The sequence below is a fragment of the Aethalodelphis obliquidens genome, unplaced genomic scaffold (genome assembly GCF_003676395.1).
Source record: "Aethalodelphis obliquidens isolate GAN/ISIS:26980383/991018 unplaced genomic scaffold, ASM367639v1 scaffold27, whole genome shotgun sequence".
Classification (NCBI taxonomy): Eukaryota; Metazoa; Chordata; class Mammalia; order Artiodactyla; family Delphinidae; genus Aethalodelphis; species Aethalodelphis obliquidens.
The window spans coordinates 18,467,258-18,494,801 of record NW_020837971.1 but is presented as its reverse complement, the minus strand read 5'-3'; the positions used below and the strand labels follow the sequence as shown (position 1 = coordinate 18,494,801).

At 50.2% G+C, this 27,544-nt stretch overlaps 3 protein-coding genes across 20 annotated transcripts in view; 1 reads left to right on the top strand and 2 right to left on the bottom strand.

Annotated features, from left to right (window-relative positions):
- Positions 1-2,045, bottom strand: part of DBNL (drebrin like) — a 12,461-nt gene extending 10,416 nt beyond the window's left edge. For 9 of the 12 annotated variants that reach the window (XR_003436607.1, XM_027124085.1, XM_027124087.1 and 6 more), the window contains exon 1: positions 1,914-2,044. Coding sequence is in view for 10 of the 12 variants with exons in the window: in XM_027124085.1 (XP_026979886.1) it covers positions 1,914-1,996 (83 nt within the window). In the remaining 2 variants the exon portion in view is untranslated. Of the gene's footprint in view, positions 1-1,913 lie in introns of all 12 variants that reach the window. The other 3 variants (XM_027124089.1, XM_027124093.1, XM_027124096.1) reach the window with 2 other exon arrangements.
- Positions 2,046-6,596: 4,551 nt separating this feature from the next.
- On the bottom strand, positions 6,597-26,076 carry LOC113629563 (ubiquitin-conjugating enzyme E2 D4-like). Of its 3 annotated transcripts, none has more exons than XM_027124082.1 (6): positions 25,966-26,076; positions 18,603-18,666; positions 14,780-14,857; positions 11,305-11,344; positions 10,407-10,437; positions 6,597-9,160 (listed from the first exon to the last, which is right to left on the bottom strand). In XM_027124082.1, exons 2-6 carry the CDS (start codon positions 18,606-18,608, stop codon positions 9,028-9,030), a joined length of 288 nt encoding a protein of 95 aa, XP_026979883.1. In that variant the 5' UTR covers positions 18,609-18,666; positions 25,966-26,076; the 3' UTR covers positions 6,597-9,027. The 3 variants fall into 3 exon arrangements, with proteins under 3 accessions (XP_026979883.1, XP_026979885.1, XP_026979884.1); XM_027124084.1 differs by having other exon boundaries at positions 6,597-8,964; XM_027124083.1 differs by lacking the exon at positions 25,966-26,076 and adding an exon at positions 18,778-19,810.
- The window catches only part of URGCP (upregulator of cell proliferation), a 93,339-nt gene continuing 91,660 nt past the window's right edge, over positions 25,866-27,544 (top strand). For all 5 annotated transcript variants that reach the window (XM_027124080.1, XM_027124079.1, XM_027124078.1 and 2 more), the window contains exon 1: positions 25,866-26,440. The gene's annotated coding sequence lies outside the window, so the exon portion shown is untranslated. The remainder of the gene's footprint in view (positions 26,441-27,544) is intronic.

Genomic DNA, 27,544 nt, shown 5'->3' with positions numbered 1-27,544 from the left:
CACACACACACACACACACACACACACACACACACACACACACACACCCAGATAGTGTCAGATACTGTCAGATAGTGCAGTGGGAGCAGGAACTGAGCAAACATGCCACAAGCTAGGGGAAGAACCACCTGGGGGAACCAGGAGAAAGAGCCGGTATGGAGAGTTGATGCTGTGGCTGCTCTCCAGCCCACCTGGCTCCAGGGCCTGGCCCGGGGCACCCACTCTGCATGAGAAACATGTTATGACCCGCCGAACCGGAGACCACCTGTTCTTGCTCTGATATCCTCTGCCACTTTTTCCGCACCGCTCTCAGTACCCCTACATCAGGGACAGAGATGGGGACCACCCCACCCTTTCTGGTGAAGAGCAAAGGTGACAAGAAAACCAGTGAGGGTGTCTGGTGCATGCCTAAAGGCAGTCAACCAGGGAGATGGGAAAATGTACTGCAGCCAGGGAGACAGGAATCCAGAAAGGCCTCTCCAAAAAGGCAACATCAGAGCTGAGAAATGAAGTTTGGGGAGCCCCCTAGGATGATGTGGAAAGGCGCTCCATGCGGAGGAAGCAGAAAGAACAAGAGCTATGAGGAAAAAACTGCTTTGCAAGTTTAAGGAAAAGAAAGAAAGCTAGAGTGGTGGTAAACAGGTGTGACCACAGCACGGTAAACAGGAGGAGCAGTCAGGAGCCTGTCAGCCATGGCAAAGAGTCCAGGCTGTGTTTATGATGCAACAGGAAGCCACTGCAGAGCTTAAGCAGGGAAGTGACATGGATCTAGATATTTTTTCAGCTAGTGAATGGAGACCTGCCCACATCGACGTGGCCCCAGAGATTCTGCAGACCCAGGCAGCTGGTGTCCTGAAGCTCTTCCCTAAAAGGCTTGGGGGTGAAGGAATGGCAAGGCAACAATGCCCTCAGTGTCACAACAGTACACTGTACAAAAGCCACTCTGTGCTGGGCACCAGGGAAAGTAGACACGAGAAAGCAGTAGCACCTGACAAGTGGAGAGAGCCACAGTAGCTCAGCCACGCCCAGCGGGCCCCTCCCTTGGCAATGGGAAAAGGCTCCCAACCCAAAAGCTGGTCACCTCACTCGATCGTACTCAGCATAGTTTTTGGAAGTACAAGTTCTCAAAACTGGTCAGTGAACACACTTTAAGCAAAAAGGAAGGTAACAGAGAATTACCATGCAAAAAACAACCCTAGCTGCAGGACAGACAGCAGGCCCTATGTGTGGGCTGCCCAGGGCTCTCCCAGAGACTTCAGATCCAGGCTTCCAGTATTATAAAGCCCCTAACACCGACAACCTAGGAAAGGATGTCACTGGGAGGTGGACGGAAGATGGGACCTTTTCCCAAACACATAACCAGCATCGTCCTTTCCTTCATCTCCCCATAGCTCAGGAATATGAAGTATATTCTTCTTGGAGAAAGGGAGGTTCTCGAATACACATTCACAGGGAACCAGGGACTTAAACCCCTCCACCTGCCTGCTTGACATCTCCAAAGCAAGGCTGCCAGACCACCCTCAGAGGGCCATCCCTGAACACAGAGTTTGGAAGAAGCCGGGCGTAGCTTCCGCTTTCTCAAGGAGGGCTGTGGAGGGCCCCTTTGTCCACGGAAGTCCCCGGGCAAGAAAGGAGAACCTGGCGAAGCCCTCAAGCACAGCCAGGTACAGGATGCATCAACGAGGCCCGTACGGCCGAGACCGGTGGCCAGCGGAGGGAAAGGGCTGGGGACTCACCGGACCCCCACGCCGGGTTTAACCTGCCCACGCACGGTGGGGCAAGGGGTGACAGGGTGGGGACCGCCACCCCCCCGGGGTGTGGCGCAGGTGCGGGGCAGACAGGGCTCCGCGCCCCCTGGCCCCAGCCCGCTCCCGGCCCGCCCCCGGCCCGCCCCTGGCCGCCTCGGCGCCCACCAGTCGGTCGGGGACTTCCCGTTGACCACTTGCTCGTAGGCCTCCTGCAGCGCCGGACCGTTCCGGCTCAGGTTCACAGCCATGGCCGACACTGCGGCGCCCGCGCCTCCGCCGCCGCTTCCGGGCCCGGGCAGCCCGACGCCCCGCCCGTCGGCCGGAAGCCCCGCCCCGACAGCCGGAAGCGGAAGCGGTGCAGGCGGGGCCCGGGTGAGCGGGCGAGTGCTGGCTAGGCGACTAGAGGGCTGCTGGGGAGTTGGGGCCCGCGTGCGGGTCGCGGTCTGCAAACAGCTGGACGAGGGGGTGGAGGGAGGGCGCGGCCTTCTGCGCGTCCCCGTGCTCTGCCCCGCCGAGCCCGGGCGCGCCTTGTGGGTCCGGCGGAGGGACCCCACCCAGCCCCCTGTTCGCTGTACTCACGGAGCACCGTGCATTTTATTCTTAAACTCTTGTTGCAGTTAAAGCACTTGCTTGAGAATGCTGGATTCATGACAGGCACGGGATACCCCGATCCTCTGTGTGGACCCTCAAAAGAAATTTTATCTATGAATGAAGCAGGCATGAGTTAATGAGAAGAATAAAAATGAACACTAAGTGATGGTCACACTGCCACAAACCTAACTCGAAGTGCTGTCGTGTTTCTTTGACCTCACCTGAATTTTCTAGTGAGGTAGAGGATGCGGTGGCGGAGGAGAGATGAGAACCTGCCCCGTGCTGGTCCTGTTAACCCAACCAAACTTGGGTCCACTGGCCCCAGTGCAGTAAAGCCAATCTACTGACATGAAGTTGTGGTGAAGGAAAAGTGCAGCATTTATTGCAGGGCGCCAAAGCAAGGAGTCCTGGCAGCTAGCGCTCAAAAGATCTGAGCTCCCCACGCTGGCTTTCAGGGAAAGGTTTCTAAACATAGGGTGAGGCAAGGGGGCTGAGGGGTGTGTGATCAGCTCGTGGACATTCTTCTGATTGGTTGGTGGTGAGGTAACCGGTAATCAACATCGTCAACCTTCTGGTTCCAAGCAGTCTGGGTTGTGGGCGGCACGCAGTCAACTTCTTCCACCTAGTGGGGCCTTCAGTATCTGCAAAAAATAGCTCAAGGATATGGCTCCAAATAATATCTATAGCTTTGAGGAGGCAGTAAAGGGCCTTGACTTTGTTTAGTGGCTAAACTATTATTATTTTGTCTTGCTTGACTGTTTTCCTTTGTTTCTGCATTTTCTCACTTCTCTGATTAAATTTATTCGTTGGAACTTAGGGAAGGCCTAGAAGGCTAAAGTTTTTCTAAAAACAAGAGGCAGGCAGAGGACATGGTGGCAGGGGCGGGGTGTCTGCTCCGGGAAGGCCCCATAGGGTCCTGCTCCATCATGGTCCTGGTTCTTTCCAGGCCCTGGCTGACTGATGGAAGGGGTCCACCATGCCTCAACCTGCACCTGACTATGACTGACCTACCTGGAGGGAAACAGAGACACATGCCCAGCCCACAGCAGCTCACAGCTTCCTTCTCTGCCCTAGAGAACTCCCCCACTTCCCTAAAATTCAGATCCACATTCCCATAGCCCCTTAGAATTCCATACTTTGGAATTCGGAGTCGTTCAGCTTTCAGAAAATATCGCATATACCCTTTATACTCTATAAACTCTACCACAGGAACCCAAGCAGAGTCTGGTAATCAAACGTGTTCATTTTTCTGCAGTGACGTCTGAAAAATCAGTCAAGTGGGTTATAGAAAGACTAAATAGCCTCATGGCAGTTCAGGTCAGATTTTGCTGCCAAATCAGTTACCAAAATCTTAAGGTGTTGGGGTCTGGACTGTGCATTTAAGGGCTTGTAAACCTTATTTGGGCACAAATACTTTTCATTTGTTATGTCCATTTTCATTGCTGTTCACATCACTGTTGCTTGTCTTACAGGCAGAAACTCTGACATCTCTCTGATGGACAGAGCAGTTACCTGGTCCCACCCTGGGGAAACCTTCGGTCCTGGCCAAATACTCCTCGGCTTCAGCAGCTCTGTCTGCGGCCCTGCTCAGTCCCCAACCACCCTGGATCTTCTGCAGTGTACAGGTCTCCTCGTTTCTCCACTTTGACTTCGCTAATGTGTTTGCCTCGGAAAAATGAACTCTAGTAACTGGAGGCCTCCCAGCTCTCCCGATTTCTAGTCTATTTTTTGTCTTCAGTAACATGTTTTTCCTCAGACTTGACCTTCAGGTGACTTTCTGACCTTCAGGTGACTTTCTGATCCGCCCCAGTCCCTTTGCCTCCATATTCCAGGGGAGTTCAACCCACAGACACTCGTATTGTTCTTGTTTCTTATTTTCTTTGGCTCCACGTGTCTTTGTTTTCTCTTCTTTCTCTGGGAATGTTCCTATTTAAACACGTCCTAGTTACCAGTTTCCTTCATCCACTTGGTTGCCAGTCCCCATCCTGGGGGCCCTGGATCCCTAAGGCCTACTAGGGAGCACTTTTCAACACTTCAGTCAACTGGGGGTGGCCCTACCTTGCCTGAATCAGGCTGTGCAGGTCTCTTTGTCCTGGCACTAGATCAGCTCAGTGTGGTGACCAGGTCCATCCATACTGATGAGGGAAGAGCAGGGAGACCCAGGCTCCACTGAAAGAAGGCTGAGGGGGTCCCTGGTGTGGGAAGGTGGGGACATTAGGATTCCACTTCCTGCTGTAGTGTGTGGTAGCCTATTTCAGCTTGACAGATCAGGGAAGGCCTCCCAGAGGTAACACAGGAGCAGAGACTGGATATGGGGCTGGGAGGGTGGGGGGCGCAGCTGTGGAAGATCTGGAGAGAAGTGTTCCAGGCAGAGGGAACAAGAGGTGCTGGAGCTCTGAGGTGGGAGCCCAGAGAAGAAGAGAGGGAAGGAAGCATGGGTGCAGGTTGGATCCTGTAGGACCCTGTGGGTCAGGGGGGAGGACTTTATTCTTAGGTGTGATGGAATCCCTGGAGGCCTTTAAACAGAGAGGATGTAACCTAGGGATGTTTTTATGTTTATCTATTTATTTATTGGCTGCTCTGGGTCTTAGTTGTGGCACGCGGGATCTTCATTGCCACATGTGGGATCTTTGTTGTAGCATGTGGGATCTTTCTTAGTTGTGGCATGTGGGTTCTTAGTTGCGGCATGCAGGATCTAGTTCCCTGACGAGAGATCGAATCCAGGCCCCCGCTGCATTGGGAGCATGGAGTCTTAACCACTGGACCACCAGGGAAGTCCCTGATCTAGGGATGTTTTTAAAATGTCCCTCTGGGGACTTCCCTGGTGGTGCAGTGGTTAAGAATCCACCTGCCAATGCAGGGGACACGGGTTTGATCCCTGGTCCGGGAAGATCCCACATGCCGCGGAGCAACTAAGCCCGTGCACCACAACTACTGAGCCTGTGCTCTAGAGCCCATGCACCACAACTACTGAAGCCCGCATGCCTAGAGCCCGTGCTCCGCAACAAAAGAAGCCACCACAATGAGAAGCCCGCATACTGCAACGAAGAGCAGCCCCCGCTCGCCGCAATTAGAGAAAGCCCGTGCACAGCAACCGAGACCCAACACAGCCATAAATAAATAAATAAATTTATTAAAAAAAATGTCCCTCTGGCTGCTGTGTGTAGATCCTGTCCACGCCCCTCTCCCTCCCACTCCTGCTTTTCCTGAGTTCCTATTTCCTTTTGGCCATCTCCCTCTTGTTGGTTTTTCCTTGGTTTGAGAATGTGAGATGTCTCCACAGGTCATTCCTAGGACTCTTCCCTCTTCTCCTTAGCAAATTGCTCTGTCATTCACACAAGCCTGTATGCTCTTCTTGCATGTTGATAGACTCAGATCTTCTTTACTTCTTGATGCTCTCCTGGTGCGTTAGGATAACAGATCCAGGGCATGAGAGCAGGGCTCCAAATGCTCAGTGTCCTTCACACTCTGAGGGCAGCTGTGTCCTGAAGGCATCTGGGCCCAAGTGTGGAGGGACCATGCTGGTAAACGCCTTCCGGAGCCCACTGCCTAGAAGGAGTCAACAACGTTAAGAAAAAGAATTGCCACAGCGGTGTCCCCCAGGGTTTCCACCTATTCGAGCTGCTGTAACAAAACACCACAGATTGGGCGGCTTACAAACAACTGAAATTCATTTCTCACAGTTCTAGAGGCTGGAAGTCCAAGATCAGGGCACTGGTAGATCTGGTATCTGGTGAGAGCCCACTGCCTGGTTCATAGATGGCCGTCACGTGTCCTCACGTGGTGGAAGGGGCAAAGGAGCTCTCTGGGGGCGTCCTGTGTAAGTACCCTAATGCCATTCACGAGGGCTCCACCGTTAGGACCTAATCACCTCCCAAAGGCCCCACCTCCTAATGTCATTACCTTGGGGGTTAAGATTTCAACATAGGAGTTTTGAGGGGACACAATCATTCAGACCACAGCCATCAGTAGGAAAGAATAGGTGTTTATTCAAAGTCTTCCTCCACAGATGTGTCAATTAGCAAGAAAAGCATTTTCTTAAAAACCACCAGGATTACATCTCTCTGATCCAGCCACACACGGCCACATTACTACAGAATTAGAGAAATGAAATCGTTGCTTTTCCTGCCCTAAAAGGAAAACTTTTTTTTTTTTTTTTGTGGTACACGGGCCTCTCACTGCTGTGGCCTCTCCCGTTGCGGAGCACAGGCTCCGGACGCGCGGGCTCAGCAGCCATGGCTCATGGGCCCAGCCGCTCCGCGGCATGTGGGATCTTCCCGGACCGGGGCAGGAACCCGCGTCCCCTGCATCGGCAGGCGGACTCTCAACCACTGCGCCACCAGGGAAGCCCCTTTGCCGACATTTTAAACCCAAAGATATCAACAGGTTCTGTGAGTCCCTCCTGTTTCAGGATGAAGGCATCCTGAGCCTGCATGCTGGACATACATACATATATATTGTGGCTACACCACGCGGCATACAGGATCTTAGTTCCCACACCAGGGACTGAACCCGTGGCCCCTGCAGTGGAAGTGCAGAGTCCTAACCCCTGGACTGCCAGGGAATTCCCACTGCTGGACATTTGACACGGAACTTTCAACTTTCCTCAGAAGCCTTAATCCCTTGCTTCTGCCACCCTCAACTTCATGGCCCATGCCTCCATCCGCATCCTTGTTTCTGGAGCTGTTGGATCATTTTGCCCATTGAGCACTGCTGACCTTCTTTCCTGTGCCCTAGCCAGGCCATTATTGCTCCCGAGAACAAACTCTGAGGCCAGGCTGGGCCCAGGCCTAACGGCACGTCTTTCTTCACATGGATAGAGGGCTAGATAGATGCAGCTTTGTGCCTGTGTCCTTGCCCCTAACAGGTCCCTGGTCCAGCGACGGTGCTTGTTTCCCTGGGGGTCTAGGGTGTGAAATGGTCTTACACACCAGCTTATATGAAGTGTACCATCCACTTAGTATGAACATTTGTATTCATCCTGCCACTCCTCTGCCTTCAGTGATTCTCCGGAAAGGTCAGCCCTGTGATTCCATTTACCCTAGTGTCCTGGTGACCCCTGTGGCTGCCAGAAGGTAACAGGGCCCCAGTTTGGGAAGGGCCATGTGCAGAAGTATCCCCAGGTGCTGAGTCAGCTCCCAGAATATGCTGGAACCCAGCCTCTGTTGAAGGGCTCCCTTTGCCTGCAGGACCCTCTCCCCCGTCCATCCATTAGACCTGACCCTAGTCCCACCTCCTTCCTGAGGCCTGTGGTCTTCCCTCCCCCGCCTGTGAGTAGGCCCTTGAGCTGTTGCGGTGATAGGGGTGGGCAGCAGGGGTGAGAGGCAGGCTCCAACGGGGCAGTTCTGTCATTACCTCCCAAAGAGAGGTAGCCAAGCCCCTGCACCCCGAGGGAAGCTCTGTGGTAGGGAGCTGGATACACCAAGTGGGCCTCTCTGAAGGGTGAGAATTGGGAGGCTGGGAGAAGTGGGGTGGAGATGGGATAAGAAGGAGACTTTTTTTTAAGGAAAGTCAAGAAGCCACTATTTGGTCTGATAGGGGGTTTGCAGATTTTCTATAGCTTTTTGGTTTTGTTTTTAATAAAATCTCTCTGACAACAGAACAGAAACCCTGGTGGTGGTCATGAGGAGACCAGCAGACGGGCCGGGGGAGAACACCAGACCTGAGGGGTGAGCGTTGCCTGCCTGCGTGGCACCAGGCTGCTGTCTTGCGGGTGCTGGCGAGATAGGCTGGGACCTGGGACTTGGGACCCTTTCCTGGAGTGCTTGCACCTGGACAAACGCCTCCTCTCCTCAAGCAACAGAATAGAAAGAAACTCGAAGGGACTAAAACATAACTGCACGCGTGCGCAGGTGGGGTCCGTTATGAGCAGTAAGATACAAAAAGGCCAAAACCCACTTGCCATTTCTGAGGTGCGCGGAGCAAAAGCGGGGGGCTGCACATGATCCCCGCACACGGCACCGGCAAGGGGGTGCGCAGATCACCGAAGCCACCCCTCCACGCCCACTCCGGCTCGGGGAGCGAGCAAGCGCACCTGCTACTTGTTCTCACTCCCCCTGCTGCCGCTCAAGTCCCACTAAAGCCTTGCTGGAATTTCTTGTCTGGTCTCTCATCAATTTCTATTGATTAAATAGTCCAAGGACCCAGGCTGGTAACCCTGGGAAGCCATCCTCCGTTTCTCAGAGGACCAGCTTTCACGGCTAGATCTAATCCTCATCCAATCCTCACCCAGTACTGCCAGGGAGGGAGCATGTGTCGCAGCGAGAAGAGCTGGAGGAACAGAGGCATAGGAGGGATGGGCGGGCGAGGGCGGGAGGGATGGGTGGCCTATGTTGCTCTCAAGCTTTCTCAGCCTCTGCCAGGACAGGCATCGGGCCAGGAGTTCTGCAGACCAGTCCCATAAGCACCTCTCTGGAACTCCAGGAGACTGTCTCCTGAATTTCAGAGACAGAAACCGGCCCATCCTTGAGCATCTGCAGTCGGGTGGTGTGGGACCCCACGGTGCTGACACACAGCTCAGCTGTGAGCTGCCAGGCCGTTGGACATTGGTGTTCTGGTGTTTTCATCCCTTGTCGGGAGACTGACCCTGTGCCGTGTTCTTGGAACTCTTGGGTCTTCCCCTAGCCTGACAAAGGATCAAGATCTCAGCACCGTCCTGCAAACTGAGACACTTCTGGCCAGAGCTAAGTCATTTGTTCATGTTGGATCGATTGCTTAAGACCATGCATCTCCATGATATCTCTGGTCCGCAGAGAAGAGAATGTATCACTCCCGCCGTTAGCTTTTCAGAGCTGCTGTCCAGTGACTGACCTGGGACTCGCCTTGGAAACATGATATGTGCACCTGTGGCTTACGCGGGAGCTGCCTGCACCGCGGTGCATTTTAAAATAAGGTTTTCGACCTAAGATGCCTGTCCTTCAGACTGACCTGAACCCTGGAAGCCATGAAAAGCAAGTTTCCCATGGGGACAGACTCCAGGGACTTTGCCAGGGACAGGCCTGTGGCACGTCACTGTGGTGGCCCGTCCAAGGGCTCTGGCAGGTACAGAGCGCAACTCAAGTTAGCGAAGAGTGAATGGTAATTTATACGGGGGTCCCAAAGGGATAATTTTACTTTTTCTACTGCAGATCTCCAACAGGGAGAGCAGGCTTGGGGAAATTCTGACTGGACTGAGAAAATTCATCAGCTTGCTGCGAGTCATAAGCCATTACACTGGAAAGGCTGAAACGTGGCACCAACTTGGGCCTGGAGGTCTCTCCTCTGAGCCTCTGACTTGTCTCTGAAACGTGAATCTACCTTCCCGTGCTTTGTTACGCCTGGTTCAAGGAGCACCGTGACCCCTGTCTGAAGTGGCAGAGCCGTGTGATGACAGCGTTCCCAGGGGACACCTAACGTTTATCATTTTGTTTAGGTAAAGACCGAAGGGGTAGCAAAGACACGAAAATTAAAAGGGCCACCCTCACCACGGTAACAGGCAGGGAGCGGGGCCCACGGAACACAGGAAGCAGCCTTGTTGTGGTAACAGAGGATCCTCAGTGGGGATCCCCATAAGGTAGGTGCAGACCAGGCTCAGACTGCTGCTTGCTTTGCTAAGGAAGCGGTGGTAACTAATCCCTGCACTCTCACTGGGAAGCAAGAGCAATGAAGCTGTGCTACAACTGGGCACCTTCTGGAGCAGATGAGCCTCCCGGGCTCACCTATTGTTTGCTGATCCCCAGCTGCAAGGTCTGTAGGCTTCCTTCCAAACTCCACAGGCCTGGCCATCTGGTTGCAGCATTTTAGTGTTTCTCCACCCCCTGGTCCTACTCACCCAGACATTATTTTCATAGGGCTGTTCTGGGAGTGGACCAGCTTTGAAACGCCCTTAGGAAAGACCAGGCCAAATTTGACATTAGAGGTTTGAAGTCCCTCAGTTTTCCTCCCTCTCTTTGGAGGTTTAATTAGACTAACCCCTTTCCTACCCTTCTCCTCACTAACGTAATCTCAAACCTTTGAACTCTGAAGGCAAGTCTTAAAATGTGTTGCATCAGAAACTTAAGAGAGGAGGCCAGTTACCCGACAGGCTACCTGTTAAAAGTTTCCGTATCTTCTCTTCTGCCTGGAAAAAAAAAAAAGAGACTTCAATGTCAGTTATCATTTAGGGTTATGAGTGAATTACATTTTTATTTACATTTAACAGTCCCCCTCTCTCCCTGTGTCTGGTCAGTGACTGGCTCACACTTGGACTTCATGGAGGCTCTGAACGGGAGGAGGTAGGGGTGATGAAAAACCTCATCGCGTAGAAAAGCATAACCCATATCTTTCCAGGTTTCATAATTTTGCTCTTGCTTCTACAAGGACAGTCATCTCTCATGGTGTGTTATGTGCTTTATACCCCTTTATATCTTCTATTTACCGCTGCTCGGCGTGAGGGGAGAGCGCCAGCGTGTGGCGCTGCCGAGGAAGGCTGGTGGGAGCTGTGGGGTAAGGCCTCCACTTCCCAGTGACACTGTTCCCAATTCCCAGGAACTCCTGGGATGAGTGGAGACTCCTCGGGATGTGGTTTGCGGCAGACGGGATGTGAGGGAAGCCTGCCCGCTCCGCCCTGGGCACCCGAGCTGGCACTGAATTCTAAAAGGCCAAGAGCACGTGGTAAGGGGCCACGCTGAGGCCCCCTGTGTATCCCCTCCGTGAGCGATGCTGCCTGAGTGAGGCCGGGCAGGGGAGGCGCACAGGTCCCCCCAAGAGGTGAGCAGTGAGTCGGGGTGGCGGGACAGATTCCAATGTAGCCAGGAAGGCTGCAGATCATAACAGTGACCGCTGATCTGGCATGATGGCTGAGAGTGGTACCAACACGCTGTGGTTGGGGAAAGTGGGCAAGCAGCGTCTGTTTGCAGAAGACATGATGCTCTGTGAGTGGCTCGGCCAGCACCTCAGCTCAGCTTCTCTTGGACAATGTCTCCCGTAAAACCTCTGAGGCACTTACACAGCATATTTCTGTGTCCACTCTCGCTAGTCTGTTGTACCTGGAAGAAAAAAGCAGAGGGGGTGACACCCTCGTGCATAACGGTCACTTCCTTTCAATGCGGAGCAGAGAACAGAACTGATACGGGGGCAGTGCTGCTGCTTCCAGTCAAATACCGAGGACTGATGGACGAATGCAGTAAAGGCTGCCCGGAGCGGGAACGTGTCATTCACGGCCGTAAACCCCTAGCCTGGTGAGTCCTGAGGGTTCTTCACAACTGTCTGCTGGGGAAGATTTCATAGTGCAAAGAACCTCCTCCCTCCGTCTCTCCCGTCCTACAACATGGATGCATGTGGATGAGGAAGAGATACACAGAGGTCAGCGTGGAACAGCCCTGGCTGTCCAGCATGTGGGCTCCAGGAATCTGGCCACCAGCGTGTGAGTCAGTGCCACTCTTGGCAGCATGGAGCAGGTCTGGTGCCCACTGAGAGTATGTGCGTTTATCCTCATTCCTGTAATGAAATCTGGTGCCATGACACTGTAAGAGAGATTTGTAATCAGAGGAGGCAATGAAAACAACCACTCTGGGTATATCTAAAATATACCACAGTAAGTGTTGAAATAACTTACTGCCCTGCACGGTCCTGGATGAGCTGGGCTCCCTCCCCAAACCTGAACAGGATACAGGAGGGGCACCCAGAGGAGTAGACCCCCAACCCATTTCCTGCTGGGTACTTGAGCTAGACAAGGGGACTGACACCAACTGCCCCAAAGTAGTGTGCTCTGAGGGGCAACAAGAAGGACGGTGGCAAGGACTCGGAAGTCTCCTTGAAAAATGGAGCTCTTAGGCTGGGTGGCGCATACGTGGGCATCCGTTATATTATTATCTACAATATTTTACATGCCTGAAATAGTTTATGATAAAATAGTGGGGGTTTTGCCTGTTTTTTTTTTTAAAAAACAACTTACTTCACAATATGAGGAGAGGAAGCTGTGTGTATGGGAGGCTTATCATCTATTACCAAATGATTTCTTCCAGGACGGGTCAAACTTCCAAAGCGTCTCAGGCACTAAGTATCTGCCTTATCTCCCAAAATCTCCTAGAAAGAAGATCACACAGTCTTGCCAGACCCCCCTCAGAGTCAGAAAATTCTTGCCAAAACGTCAGTCTACTTTATCTTGTTCTCCCGTGGAAAGGAGATTTTAAAAAGACAGAAACACCCTCTTCTCTTGTAGGAGATAGGACTTTTTAGCTTACACCTCTCCAACTCACAGGGCTTACTTCAGTCTTTTAATAATAGGCGCTGTTTTCTCTTTGTCCTTGGGCAGGGAGTCAGGAATCCTGAAAATGCCCAAGAGACATACAGGACTACATCCTGTTTATTTTAAGACAGATCAGCAGCAGCTCATACTCTCATGAAGGAGGTAAGATGGAAGATCCCTACCTTACAAGACGCGGCAGCATCTCTCAACAGGGAAAGGGGCGAGGGAGTACATTCAAGACCATGAAACACGCTTTGCAACCAAACCCCTTGGAATAACAGTCATACTCAAGAGTTATTTTAGCATCTGCCCGCCTCTGCCCAGCACACCCCGGTCTCCCCTGCTAAAAGCTGGCAAGATCTCCGGGATCCTAACCACATCTAACCATGATTTAAAATACGGAGCCACCAGATGGCCTCTGGTGGCAATGCCCAGGAAGAGCTGCGGCTGAGAAGCCCGATGGGGCCTCTTCCCACGGCTTTGATACAACGTGCACACACGGGGTAAGGGGTCTGATTCCAACTGAACCATCAAGGTCAACCTCGGGGCAGTACGACATATCACAAACCCTGAGATCGGGGGCCCTGAGACAGACTCAAGACTTTTGCGCATGTCTTGCTAAAACGCAAAGCCTTAGTTCACCCTGAGGAAACATCACACAAACAGAGGGACAGAGGGACCTCCGACAATATAACTGATCAATGCCTCGCAAGAGCATCAAGGTCATGAAAGACCAGGGGAAACGGGGGCCCTGCTACAGACCGTGGAGATGCAGGAGACAAGCCAATAAATGCAGTGCGGGGTCCTAGAACACAAGGGTGACAGCAGTGAAAACTGGTAAAAAAGTAAGGCCGTCAGTTTAGTTCAGAGTATCATGGCCAACACTGACTTCCTGGATTTGATACTTGTACTACCGTAATGTAAGATGTTGACTTAGGGAAAGCTGGACAGGGATATATGGAAACTCTGTACTGTTTTTGCAACTTTTCTCTAAGTCTAAAATTAATTCAAAATAAAAAGTTAAAGAGAAAATAGGTTGACACATCTGGGTTCAAGTCCCACCCTCCACTATGAGCCATGCCATTTTCAGGAAATGACGTGCCCATTCAAAGCCTCAGTTTTCTCATTCACAACCAGAATCGACAATTTTTTTAAAAAAATAAGAATGAAAATATATATTGGTGTATGAAGAAAAATCCTGGAGGAGTGTATACAGGGCTGTCAGTTGCGATCTCCTCTGGGGATAGGTTTATAAGGAGACTGATTTCCGTCTGTATGTTAGTTAGTTCTCCAAATGTTCTAATTTTAAAATAACCAATTTTTATCGATTTTCCAATCAGAAAAATAAAAATATGTTAAAAGTGAATCACGTACACGTCCCTGCCGTGTGACCACATCTGGCCTGCCGCCTCTCCTGTTGGCTCCATCTTGGAATCCTCCAGAATCTGCCTCTCCTGCCTGCCCTCGTGCCACCTGCCCTGCCTTCACAACCAGCCCGGCCCCCACTCCACCTCTCTGCACCATAGCAAGCCACAGACCCCATGCCATGGGCCACCCCTCTGGCATCCTCCCCACCCCCAAACACAGGCTTGTCCCCCGGTTCCCTGTGGGCCCTCCCATGCTCAGGGCGATCCCCCTGCCATCCGCCCTCACTGTCATGTCCCACTTTCCTGCTCTGTGCTTCTCCTCTGCGTGGCCCAGCTCTCATACTAAATGTCCCCCACGCAGGACTGTGAGTCTCATGAGGACAGGACTCCTCTGGGTGCAGGAAGGAGGTGACTTGCCAGGGCCCCAGACCAGGGTCTCTCCACCTGTAGACATTGAGGGCCGTCCTATGCAATCCAGGGTGCTGAGTGGCATTCCTGGCCTCCACCCACCAGATACTAGAAGCAGTTCTCTCCCCACCTCCCGTCTCAGGCTTTAACTACCACAAATATCCCAGGACATTGCCCAATGTCCCTGGGACAGGGGCTGAGAAGCCCTGTCCTAGACTGAAAGGGACTGCAGAGAAGGGAACTGGAGCCTGAGACACGTCCCAACTCAGCCACCCTACAAGCAGCACCCCTGTCACCACACCGGCCCTTGCTCACAAGAGGAATGGATTCTGGAAGTCCCGCGTTTAACTCCTGGGAGGCCATACCCATGGTGGTGGATGAGGGCCCTTGGGAGGAGTCCCAGGTGCAGCTTTCTGTACCAGTGACTTTATCACATGCTGTCCCTGTCCCGTCCTTACCTTTGGGGGCTTGAAAGGATAATCTGTAGGAAAGTGGATGGTCAGGAAGAAAACACCTCCTTGGTAAGGACTGTCATTCTGGAGGAGGAGACACCGAAGCGGGTTAGTGCGTTTGTGAGCGCGTACAGCACAACGAGCAAAGCGAGGGGTGCGCCCGGCAGCTGCTACCTACCGGGCCCACGATGGTGGCCTGCCGGTGGGACAGTGCAAGACAAGAGAGACGGGAAACTGAGACTCCCTGACGAACACGTCTCTCCACCAAAGAGGAGCTGCTCTGCTCAGAGGGTGCCGTTCAGGCAAGCCTGCCCTCACTTCTGACACCAAACGCCCCTGCAGGGGGTTCTGTAATTTGACTAGACTCCAGACTCATGAAAGGCTGTTGTACTCACAGCTCCAGTTTATCACAGGGGAGAGCTCACGGGGACAGTCCAGGAGGGGTCCAAATGCAGAGCTTCCACTGTCCTCCTCCTTGGAGTCCTGGCACTGATGTGTGACAGCACACACACCACTGCCCGCAGGGATGCTCACCCCCGGCTCAGCGTGCAGAGTTTTTACTGGGGCTCCATCACGGAAGCAGGATGGATTGACGGACTACCCACGTGGCTGATCTGAGTCTCCAGCTCCTCTGGCAATGACCCAAAGCCTCCACCTTAAACCACGTGGCTGGTCTAGCTAGTGTGGCCAGCCCTCACCCTAACTCACGTTGTTGGTATGGGTCAAAGCCTTTGGGTAAACAGACAGTCCCATCAGGCAGGACGTTTTAGAGATCGCCTCCCAGAGGCTCGGGACAGAGGCCAGCTCTTTTAAGAACAAAATTAAATTCCTCACTACCCAGGTGCCAGTAAATTACAACTCAGTCTCTCTTTGCACAGAATTAAGCCTTAGGTAGGCTTTAGCCACTTTCCACATTACTTTTATAAATCTTGCTCCTTAGTTCTTCCCAGTTCACTCTGAAGTCCTCTCCAAAGGGTCTCTTTTAGGAGCCAATCAATGCCCGTGGCCCTGGGGCTTCAATGCGGCCACCCTCCATCTGTGTCCTCTCACATATCCCCCAAGCGGTGCCCTGTGCTCCAGGGACTAGGTGACAGAACCAGGAGCAAGAACAAGGGGGGCTTCCCCTGGGCTTCCCTCCCAGGTCCCCACCTTAGGTGGTCAGGCCAGGCTCCCTCCACAGTGGGTTAGAGCCTTCTCTTGGGGCACATCCTGCCTGCTGCCCTCTCTGGAGTCTCAGGCTACTTTCATTGCTGGACCCATCCCTAGGGAAGCTCCTGTACACTCAGCAGGGCTGGGCTAGAGTGGGCCAGTGACTCATCTCCAAAGCTCCCAGGACAGTCTTTGTGGAAAGCACCTATCTGCCCACCTGTGTGGGCTGCTGAGAGCATCTGAGGGGGGTCTGTTATTCTCTAGGGAATTCTGTCTTACGGCTCCATGATGGGTGTGGAAGTATTAGCCCAAGGTTTCAGACCTGGTCCTGTACTGGGTTTCCTGCCACCTGTTCAAATGTCTCACAGACTCTACCCTTGACAGCAGGATAGGAAACTGCCAAGGCATGAGAGGGGGTGCAAGTGAAGGGACCAAAGGAGAGGTTCCCCCAACCCCTAGAGGTAGCCAAAGACAGAGCAGCCCTTGACCTTTTCTAAACGTTTCAAGAAATGCTACTGAAGAGAACACCTTTCCCTACAATAAGGCTGCCTGAGCTAATGCAAGTGTCACGTCTTTTTCTTTTGACTGCCTTTATTCCAACTCATGCTAGTCATTAGCTGGTAGGTACACTTTTGCCTAAGCATAATATAGAATAGAATTGCTTATTAAATAAGTGTTTTTGATAATTAACATACTAGAGAATAGGAGCCCATGGGGAGGAGGAGCTAATATGGGTGGCTCCTTCTGGCAAACAGGTTGGGACACTCTGGTCCCATTTACCTTAACCCCTGAGGTCTGCTGAGGGGCTGAGCAGGGCTTGGGGGCACAGTCAGAAGAGAAGGACCCAAAAGAGAGAGGAAGAGAAAGGAAATTGCAGAGGGATGCTGGCAAGGGGCTACTTGCCCACAGGGCAGGCATGAAATGGCCCCCGAAGGTAAGCTAGTTTCCAAGGCTGTACAAACCTCATCAGAACTCAGGTACTGAGTATAGAGGGTGGCTAGCCTCTCGGATGAGGACAGCCACCTTCCAGCACAGGGCGGCAGGGAAGGGTGAGAGTGCGTGTGGTGCAGAGAAGCAATGAGGGGCACCTTTAGAAAGCTGAGGCTGCATCAGTACCAGTCCAATCTTACCAGTGACCCTACCTTACAACAGGTAAGAGGGGAAAATACGTTAGCAAGATGTGGGACGCTTGGAAGGACAACACAGGTCGGGTAACAATCACGTGAAGCCACCCTTGTTCATTAACTCTGCACATGCAGTGGGAATCATTTCTGTTTTGCTCTAAGAAAATTATTTAAACTCTCGCATAAAGCTTTTGGAATCTGCCATTTTCAGTGGCTCTGCCTGCCCACCTTCAGCTCCTCTAAGCCTCAGCCCGCAGGACATGCAGGAACACAGACACACGACACCACTTCCTCTTTTATTCCAGCTCTGTGAAATTTTTCTTTCTTGTATTTTAACATGATAAAAAAAGTTTTAAAACATACAGCATCAAATATGTCATTTTAGCCATTTTTAAGTGTACAAGTCAGTGGCATTAAGTGCATTCACAATGTTGTGCAAACCACCATTATCCATTTCTAAAACTTTTTCATCACTCCAAACAAATTCTGTACCACGAAAGAATTCCCCATTTCTACCTCCCCTCAGTTTCTAGAAACCTCTACTCTGCTTTCTGTCTCTATGAATTTGCCTTGTCTAGTTAGTTCATGTAAATGGAATCATCCAATATCTGCCCTTTTCTTTCTGGCTTATTTCACACGGCATGTTTTCAAGGTGCACCCACGTTGGAGCATGTGTCAGAACTTCATCCCTTTTTAAGGCTAAATAACATGCTATTGTATATATATATATACCACACTGTGCTTATTCATTTATCTGTTGATGGGCACTTGGGCACGTCTGGGGTATTGTAAATAATGGTGCAATGAACACTGGTGTACAAGTTCTGTTTGAGTCCGTGTTTTTAATTCTTCAGTGTCCTTGAAGGGCACATCACCCTTCTTTTACGCAGTCTTTCCCTTCCCGGCCTACTTTTCCTTCAGATGTAGCTACTGCAGCCTTACAGTAAAGGATGAGTGTGTCCCAGAGCCTAAGATGCTCAGAAAGTGGAGGTGAAGTGGGAGAGCAGAGTACAGATTTGGGAAACCCAAGTGTTGGGCAGCTTGGCCTATGGCCAGTCGGCTATAGAGGGTGGCAGAGGGCTGGCTAGCGCTGCTCCTTCAGTCTCCCCTGGGGAAGAGCAGAAGTGGGAGAAAAGAACTGCCCCTCCCCTTCGCAGAGGCCAGGAGCCAGCACCCCCCCTCCCCTCACCAACCCCCAGAGCTCTGCCCCCTCGTGCAACAGCAGCAGGACCTCCATGATTAGCTTCATGACCGTTTTTATACCAACATCCCAAGTTGTAGTTGGTCAGAGGCACCTTCCAGAAGCCAATGTGCCTCAGGATAAGATGGCTTTCTTGTGCCCCAGTGGAGGGAGATGGTGATTTCTGGCAGCATCTTGACCAGGTGGGCTATGAACTCAAGGCGTCTAGTGAAAAAGCAATTCACAACCAAATGAAGGGAAAACGATAGGTTTTCTCAAACAAGCAAACAAACAAACAAAAAAACGCGAGGGGCTGATAAATTTGGGGGTCTTGATTGCAAGGCTCCTGGGATCTGGAGCCCTGAAAGGTACTTACAATCATCTCCCACAGGTCCTGCAGAGCACTGGGCAAGAGGATCCCTCTGCAAGTCGGTTCATTCCTGAAACACAAGACAGTGAGCTCAGAGCTGGTGTGTGAACCGGGGATGCTGCTCTACACCCCACACCTCTTGGCCAGAAGTGCATTCTCCTAGTGGGAGGGGCTCCCGCACCTCAGGAGTGTGTTGGCCCGGCTAAGGAAAACAAGTGATCTGCAATACCCTTGAAAACACGGGTCTACTCATGGCTGTGAAGATACGTGGGAAAAAGGTCTTATCATTTCCATTTAATAAGCTAGAAAATTGAGATGTAAAGAGGTTCAATTATTTACCCAAGGTCATAGAGCTGGAAGAGGGCAGGGCTCCATCACCCACTCAGGTGGAGAAGGACAGGGGCTGGGTTTTAGCTCTGGGCTCCTGAGTGGAAGCACTTAGCCAAGCGGAAGTGCCCAATTAAGGACAGGGCTCCTGTATCTCAGTCTCTCTACCTCCCCGACTGCCCTACACACCTCTGGTTGTATGGGAGTCAGGCTCCAAGTGGGAGATGAAGCACACGCCAATCAGTCTAGCACAGCTATCCCATGTACCAGCGGGGGAGACAGGAATTACATCATAACTAGATTCCCTTAACGGGACACCAACTTGTAGACACAATCCCCAAAAGTTATCCCGGCCCAGCATGAGCCTCAAGGCCTAAGAGTCTGGGCAGTGACTCAAGCTCTAGCTTGCACGTACTAGGATGTTTCCTAATACTCCACACTCTCTCCAGATTCCAGATCTGGGTCAACTTCTTGGGGTTTCCGGAGAGGTTCTGAAGAGAAGGAAGGAGGCACAAGTAATGGTCCATCAGGTGGCAGGGAAACTCCTCAGGGGACGGCAAACCCCAGGGTCTGGGGCACGCACGTGAAGTTTAAACCCGGATGATCACATTCTTCCTTACCTGAACTATGCCTGAAGCCGAGCTCATCCACAAACGCCCTCCTGACCCCACTGTCATCTCTGGGCATGCTGATCATTCTAGTAACCCCCACCCCTCTGGCCATCCGGTACTTATCCCACATATGCACAAATGTAATTGGCCACGGTGGGAATAACTGTATCACAGAAGCCAGAAAGTGTTACAAATCAGGGCCATGTTTCATCCCACAGGGTTGTTGTTGTTGTTTTTTTTTTTTTTTGCGGTAGGCGGGCCTCTCACTGTTGTGGCCTCTCCCATTGCGGAGCACAGGCTCCGGATGCGCAGGCTCAGCGGCCATGGCTCACGGGCCCAGCCGCTCCGCGGCATGTGGGATCCTCTCCGCCCGGGGCATGAACCCGTGTCCCCCGCATTGGCAGGCGGACTCTCAACCACTGCGCCACCAGGGAAGCCCCAGAGGGTTGGTTTTTAAACACCTACCAGTATACCACCGGTGAGTTCTTTGCTCGTATCTAATGTATCTAAATAGGTTGCACTTGGTTATCACTCAGTACTCAGCATTGCTAGTTGTCACAACAGAAATGAGCTTGGGGAAAAACTAAGGTCATGTGAGGGACCAGAGGACATGCTCAGAAATGCAGTATGGCTCCAGGAACCTCAGAACAGTTTCTTTCCTGCTTCCCTCTGCTTTGTGTCCTCCACACCTCCACTACGACTCTGTAGGGGATTGTTTATACCCTCTGCACTAAGGCAAATCCCAGAGAGAACAGACGAGCAGTCAGGGGCAGGAAAAGCTAGCAGTTTTTCCTGGCCAATGCCCCCCAACTCAGCAGGTTTCTCCACAGCTGCAGGCATTCGCATGGGCTGTTCCCTGTCCCTAGAGCGCATATACCTCATAAACGGTGTGGCGAATGGTTACTAAGAGTTGATGATTCCTGAAGGCCCAGAAGTGGGGCTCAACTGACAGGTTCCAACTAGCACCAAGGAGTTTCAAATGCTAACTGGCATTTCAAGGAAGAACAGTGTGGTTTGAAAGAAACTAGTTCACTAATATATCGCATTCCTGTGTCTTCCCAATAGAGGCTAGAAGACCCAGGTCTGAGTCCCAGCTCTGTCACTGGGAAAATAACTTTGACCTCTTTGGGCCTCAGTATAATTATCTGTTCAGTTGTAATTATAACACGTGCCTGCCAACCGGCCAGCACTAATGTTTGGCTATAATTTTGTAATGTGTATAACCGTACACAAGTATACCCAGTAAAGAGTCTAGGCTGACAGTTCACAGAGGATGCAGTCATTAGTATTACACAAAGAAGAATGAGGAATGGATAGAGATATCTAGTACTGGAAGAATACAGAAGAAACTAACACTGATGACACCCTGGGAGAAAAACTGGATGGCTGGGGACAGGAATGGATGGGAGACTTTCCCCTGTAGACCCTTTTGTATTTTCTGAATTTTGAATCATGGGAATTTATTACCTATTCAATAAACACATAAATAATATATTTTATAAATTGTAAAGGACTAGGCAGGTTAAAATTGTGTAATAATTATTGTTATAAATAACATTGATGATAAAAGTGAGTCCTGAAAAGGGAAAAGAAGGTTAAAGCATAGCAGATTACCAGAGGAAAATAGTTAAGCAAACCATTATACTTTAAATAGTTACACACTCAATTCTGTTACTGTGTTTCACTGAATCCAAGATCTCATTCAATGTACGACCATCTTATATAAAACTAAGAAAGAAAACACACTGGCAATTAAACTAAGACCAAATGCATTTTTTTTTCTATTCTTAATTGGATAGTCTTTTATTGTTGAGTTGTAAGAATTTTTACATATTCTGGATACATGTCCCTTTTCAGATATTTGACAAACAAATATTTTCCTTCATTCTGTGGGCTGTGTTCTTGCTATCTTCAAAAAAAATCTTTTTTAATTGAAGTATAGTTGATTTACAATGTTGTGTTAGTTTTGGGTTACACCAGTGATTCACTTACACATATATATATATTTTTTTTCAGATTCTTTTTCATTATATGTTATTACAAGATATTGAATATAGTTCCCTGTGCTACACAGTAGGTCCTTATTGTTTATTTTATAGTATGTATCTGTTAAACCCAAACTCCTAATTTATCGCCCCCCAACCCTTTCCCCTTTGGTTACCGTATGTTTGTTTTCTCTGTCTATGAATCTATTTCTGTTTGGTAAACAAGTTCATTTGTCTCATTTTTTAAAAATTCCACACACAAGTGATATCATTATGATATTCTTTACACTTAAAACTTTTATTTTAAAACTCAGCTTTAAGCTCACTTGGGCACATGCTTTTGTTTTTCACTCACTCATGCATACCACACACACCAAAAAGGAAAAACAAGTGAAATAAATAAATTGGTTCTTCCCGTTTAGAGTCCAATACGAACCCTGGGTCACGGATGTCCTCACCATCATCCTGTGCCTTCCAGGCAATGATGATGTGGCAATTCTTCAACAGTCCTCCACTATACTGTTTCTGGAGTTTTCTTCCAAGCCACTGATATCCATTCCGCAAAGGCCCACAATAAACAATCTCTTTGCACAAACCTCGGTGAGTAAAGGGGACCCAGCCTCACCGCCCTGAGGGTAGGTGGAACCTTCCTTTCTGTGGTCTATGAAGCATCTGGCTAGCTTGGCGTGGAAACAAAGAACTGCAGTCCTTTCTCCAGCAACATTTATTCCATTGATATGAAGCTTATTCCCCACTGTTCTGCTTCTGTGCCTGTGTCCACAAAAGCTTTTATTTTCAGCATTAAGTCACAGTACCTTTTTTTTTAAAACATCTTTATTGGAGTATAATTGCTTTACAATGGTGTGTTAGTTTGTGCTTTATAACAGAGTGAATCAGCTATACATATATACATATATCCCCATATCTCCTCCCTCCTGTGTCTCCCTCCCACAGTATCTTCTTGAAGACATTTTTAAAGCAATTACTCAACACACCAACAATGCACTTAACCTCAATATACACTGCTGGGACACGGCTTTCACATACAGATGGTGACAACCAAGTTACAACTGCTGCTGGGACATGGCTTTCACATACAGATGGTGACAACCAAGTTACAACTGCTGCTGGGCTGACAGCGATTTTGAGCAGCATCCCAATTTCAGAGATGTGAAAATGTAAAAAAACAGTTCATCTTAGAGTAGATGAAATATGGTATTATCTATACTTTCCTGATTTTCCAAGTTCTCTCTGAAGAACAACTAACATTCATAGTCAGAAAAAGAGTTAACTTTTTCTGAAAAGCTAAATCAAGTATTATGCAATCATTAAAAATTATAGTTTCTAAAGACTACAGGAGTAAAAGTCATGAAACAACATTAAGGTAAAAAGAGGGGGAAAAGGCAGAATATAAAACTTGATGCACCACGTGACTCTGATAATCAGAAGCATACATTCACAGTGAAGAGACTGGAATGAAATCTTATCACAACGTTAACCATAATTATCCCATGGGGCTACAGATGACTTTTTAAAAGACTGCATTTTGGGGTATTTTCCAAATTTTCTCTAAAGGATACCTATTGCCTTAAAAAGCAAAAAAAATCATTAATGTAAACATAAATGTAATGCTGCCACATAAATCCCTGTCCCTGTTGAAGACGTTTAGAAATGTTACACTGACACATATTCAGATTTTTAAATGTGAATTCTTGTTTAATTGAAGGAAACACTTTATCAATAAACTGAAAGTTCACGTACAAATACTCAACTCTTTGGAAGAAACTTTTTAAAAAGGTATGAAGTTGGCTGGCAAGGGCTGTGGGTTGGGAGCTAAGGGGACATAGTGCAAGGCCACCTCCTGATCAGGCCTCAGCCACTCCTCTTCCTCTGTCCTGAAGAGCTCCTGTTCAGTTCCAGTCCCTCAGGAGAGGCAGACTCACCTTCAGCTCCAGGTCTAAGAGTAGCTGCACCCCTTACCATCCACCGGTTCAAGAATGAGCATGTGAAATGATTCATAATAAGGGGTGAAAGAAAAAAAAATGATTTGCTGGGCTTTCTGAGAACTTCTGGAAGCCAACGCCTCCTTGTCTCCCAGGGTATGTCCAGTGGGCTCTGGGGCCCAGAGCTACTCAGTCCAGAGAATTTCACAAACAGAGCAGGAGCTCCAAAATCACTTCCAAAGCTCTATGGACCTCCAATTCTGTGAGCAAGGGTGGCTGGGTCTCTGTTACTTGCAGCCAGGGCTTCCTAACTCATCCCAGTGATGTCTTCTGAACACTGTGGGCTGTTTCTTCAAGGTCTTGATACAGAATTTGCGGGGTCCTCGTGCAAAATGAAAATGCGGGCTTTCTTGGTCAAAATTATTGAGAATTTCAAGACGGTGACTGCACAGCATTAAACCAAGGGCAGGGCCCTTCATAGCAAGTGAGACATTACGAGTTACGAGTCACATACTGGTGAAGCCAGCTCTGCTTACTTCCTTTATTGGTTCCTACCAAGGAAAGTTCTCCCTGCCCTTGTGACCTCAATCACCTTACATCTACAGTTCCCATGTCATCCTCAAGGTCCAAACTTGTTACTCTCAGTTCTCCTTTTTGTAAATCTTACCAGCCTACATGTTCACACATGTAAGTTCAAACCTACCCTCCTTATCTCCCGCACCCTGCTCCCTGCCCTCACAATGTCTGATTCCCCAACATAGGCAATACTACTACCACCCACCCAGCTACCCATCTTGTGCACCTCCCTCTCTCACTTTCACCACATACTCTTTTTCAAGTCTTGTCAATTCTACCCTTCCACATCATCCAAGTACAGTTCCTGCCTCGGTATCCATTCCATGGTCATTCACTCGGATGAAGCCTTTGCTGGACTTTCACAATACCCTCCACTCTCCCTTTGTTCCAGTGTCTGGCCCACTCCAGGCCACATCAGAGCCAGAAGGCTCTTTTTGCAACACAGATCTGAGCATGTCATTCACCTGTCTCAAAGTCCTAGGATGACAGATGACCTCTTTCAGAGAATAATTTGCCGAAAACATTCCTTTTTGGAGAGCTGTTTATTAAAAAGGACCCATACCCTTAGAGATCCTGCTATCTCACCTCTGGCAATCAAGCCTAAGCTCACCACACAATGATGCTTATTACAGCATTATTTACTTCATATAAAATTTAGAATATCAGGGGCAGTTAACTCATACCGGGCACTTGATATATGCCAAGCATGTACTAAACATGTATCATCTAAGTCTCAAAAAAACACCTGTAAAAACATGTGGACACGGAGGGTGGGAATGATTAAGTGCCTTGCCCTCTGACATCCATGTCCAGTGTGTTTATTCACTACAGGTAATGATTAAATAAATTACTGGTAATGTACTTACGGAATGCTAATGTTAAAAATTACAGTTATGGGGCTTCCCTGGTGGCACAGTGGTTGAGAGTCCGCCTGCCGATGCAGGGGACGCGGGTTCGTGCCCCGGTCCGGGAAGATCCCACATGCCGCAGAGCGGCTGGGCCCGTGAGCCATGGCCGCTGAGCCTGCGTGTCTGGAGCCTGTGCTCCACCACTGGAGAGGCCACAACAGTGAGAGGCCCGCGTAGCGAAAAAAAAAAAATTACAGTTATGAATACTAAAAATTACAGTTATGAATACAGTTATGAAACTATATGAAAAAGCGGGATACAAAATATAGCATAATTTATTTTAAGTAGAGGTAAAAGATTGGTAGTAGATATGCTAGAATATCAACAAACAGAACTGAAATCTGGCAGAACTGAAAATACCTTTTCTTTCCTCTACTGCTGTGCATTTTCCAAATTCTAGTTAATATATTAAACGCCTGCAAGGACTCCCCAATTACTTACACGACAAAAAAGTTATCCCAGCACTGCCCCTAAGGCCCACCCACTCCCATCCCCAGCTCCAGCTGCGCTTAAACCCCAGTCATCCCCTCCCCGCCCCAAGCCCAACCACGTCTCTCCCGGGCCACGAATCCCCTTGTCCCTTTTCTGCACCTGCAGAGACCCTACTCATCCTTTAGGGCCCAGCTCAAACGTCGACTCCTCTGCTCAGCCCTCCAGATCCCCCGACAAGGGCATACCCTCCTTTCTCTGGGGCCAGCCGCCGTCACTCTGCCCAGGATGCCCGCGCACGTGGCCCAAGGCGTGGCGAGTCCGCAGCTGGTTCCAAGTGCCGGGTGGAGACGCTCCGCTCGCCCCGCCCCGCGCCCGCCCCACGCTAGCCCCACGTGACCTCCCCCACCCCCGCGCACAGCGCGGTTCCCTTTTAAGGCCGCACGGGCGCTGGTTCTGCTTCCCTCACTGGCAGGTGTCGCCATACCCTGTTCCTTCTCAGCCGCCGTTCACTTGGCGGCCGCGCCACCCCCGCCCGCGAATCGACGCTTCGGACTAGCAAGGAGCCCGAGGGCGGGAGGACTCCTTACCTTTTGGGTCCGCCTCAGCGCCATCCTGCCCCCGCTGCTGGGGACAGGGGCCACCGGCCTGGGGCCGCCAGAGGCGGCCACTGGCCGGCTCGGCCGCCGGGCTGTGCTGCAAGCTGGGAACGGCCGCCTGCGCGTGCGCGCCGCGGGGCACTATGGGGCGGTGTTCTGCCTGTGGCGCGTCTCGGCGCGTGTCGGCGCGTCCTGACGCCGGCGAGCGAAGCAGGCTCTGGCGACCCGGAGCGGCCGCGCCGCCGGTTGCCTCTCCCCTGGTCTCTGCCGCCCCGCGACCCTACTTCCCGGGTCAGTGAGGGTCTAGGGAGGCTGGCGGAGAGAGGGGCGGTCGTTGCTTTAACAGGGACCCGCCGAGCACCCAGGAGGTACCGCAGTCATGCCCTCTGACCCACGCCCCCGCCGTGTTCCATCCCAGGCTGTCACATACTCCTGAAAGTAGTGGTTCTGCTTTGAACTTAATTCTGTAAGTATTCATCCCCTTTCATGTGTTATTTGTCAAATATGTTACAGCTCTTTCCATAGAAATACACGTAGTAGAGCTTTCTATGCAGTGGGCCTGGAGATGTGCATTTTCAGTAATGCTTTAGTTGATTTTGATGCACTGGCAAGGGTGAGAACCACGGCCTTAAACTGTACATATCCAAACTTAACTGTCTTCTTCCCGCTTTTCCCAAGACCTGACAGGCATCTAGGTCAGAGTTTTTGGGCTAGGAGCTATTAGTGTGTCAAAGTCAGTTTAATGGGTTGCAACCAATATATATATTTTTTTAATGAAATAAAATAGAATGCAAAATCTCAGTGCATTTTGCATAATAAAGGTGAGAATTGTGAAAGTTCTGTTGTGTGTGTGTGTGTGTGTAGATGATAATATTTATCCTCCAAATTTGGGCGCTTTTGAGAATGAAAGGGGGTGCAACTCTAGGACCAAAGGTGTAATCTGAGGCAGTCTCTGACCAACCAGGATGTATGGTCATCTGCATGTGAGTACGCCGAATATAAAATGTATCTCAGACATTTCCATGGTCCCCGGCCATGTCTTTGTCCAGAAGTCTTCAAGGATGCCCCGTGGCCTGCATGGATTGCATCCCATGCCATGGAAGCCCCTTCAAAATCCAGTGTCATCCAGTGTGGCTTACTATCAGGGGTTTACATCACTGCTCCGTTGACATTCCTTTACTCCTGGTTGCCCTCTAGAAAACTTCCTCTCTCTTTTTCCCCTAAAGCACAGCCATCATTCACCTTGTAAAGCCAGTTCAAGTCATTGCCCGCTGCATGGCCCTGGTTGGGCACCACCTCTCCTTGGTGTAGCATGGCAACACAAATTCCTGTTAGTCCATGAGTCATCCATCCCCACATTGTTTACATGGCTCGCCCCTCAGAGAACAAATGATCCTCAATTTTTATGAGTGTTTATAAGCTTGTGTGAGACTATAAACTTCAGTGACAGTGATGGTTATCCCTGTATGGTGAGTTTACTAATAATGTTAATTTCTAAAATTTCCAGAGAATTTGCATCACTTGTATAATCTAGAAAAAAGAAAAGAAACAGAATTGTGTTGAATAGCAA

What these genes read in the sequence shown, in the direction of transcription:
- LOC113629563 (XM_027124082.1), bottom strand. An exon ending in ATCCTTTCAAGCCCCCAAAG is followed by an intron (nt 11,345 to 14,779) that starts GTAAGGACGGGA and finishes TTTTTCTTCCAG; the next exon opens with GTACAACAGACTAGCGAGAG. An exon ending in TGGACACAGAAATATGCTGT is followed by an intron (nt 10,438 to 11,304) that starts GTAAGTGCCTCA and finishes TTTTTTTTCCAG; the next exon opens with GCAGAAGAGAAGATACGGAA.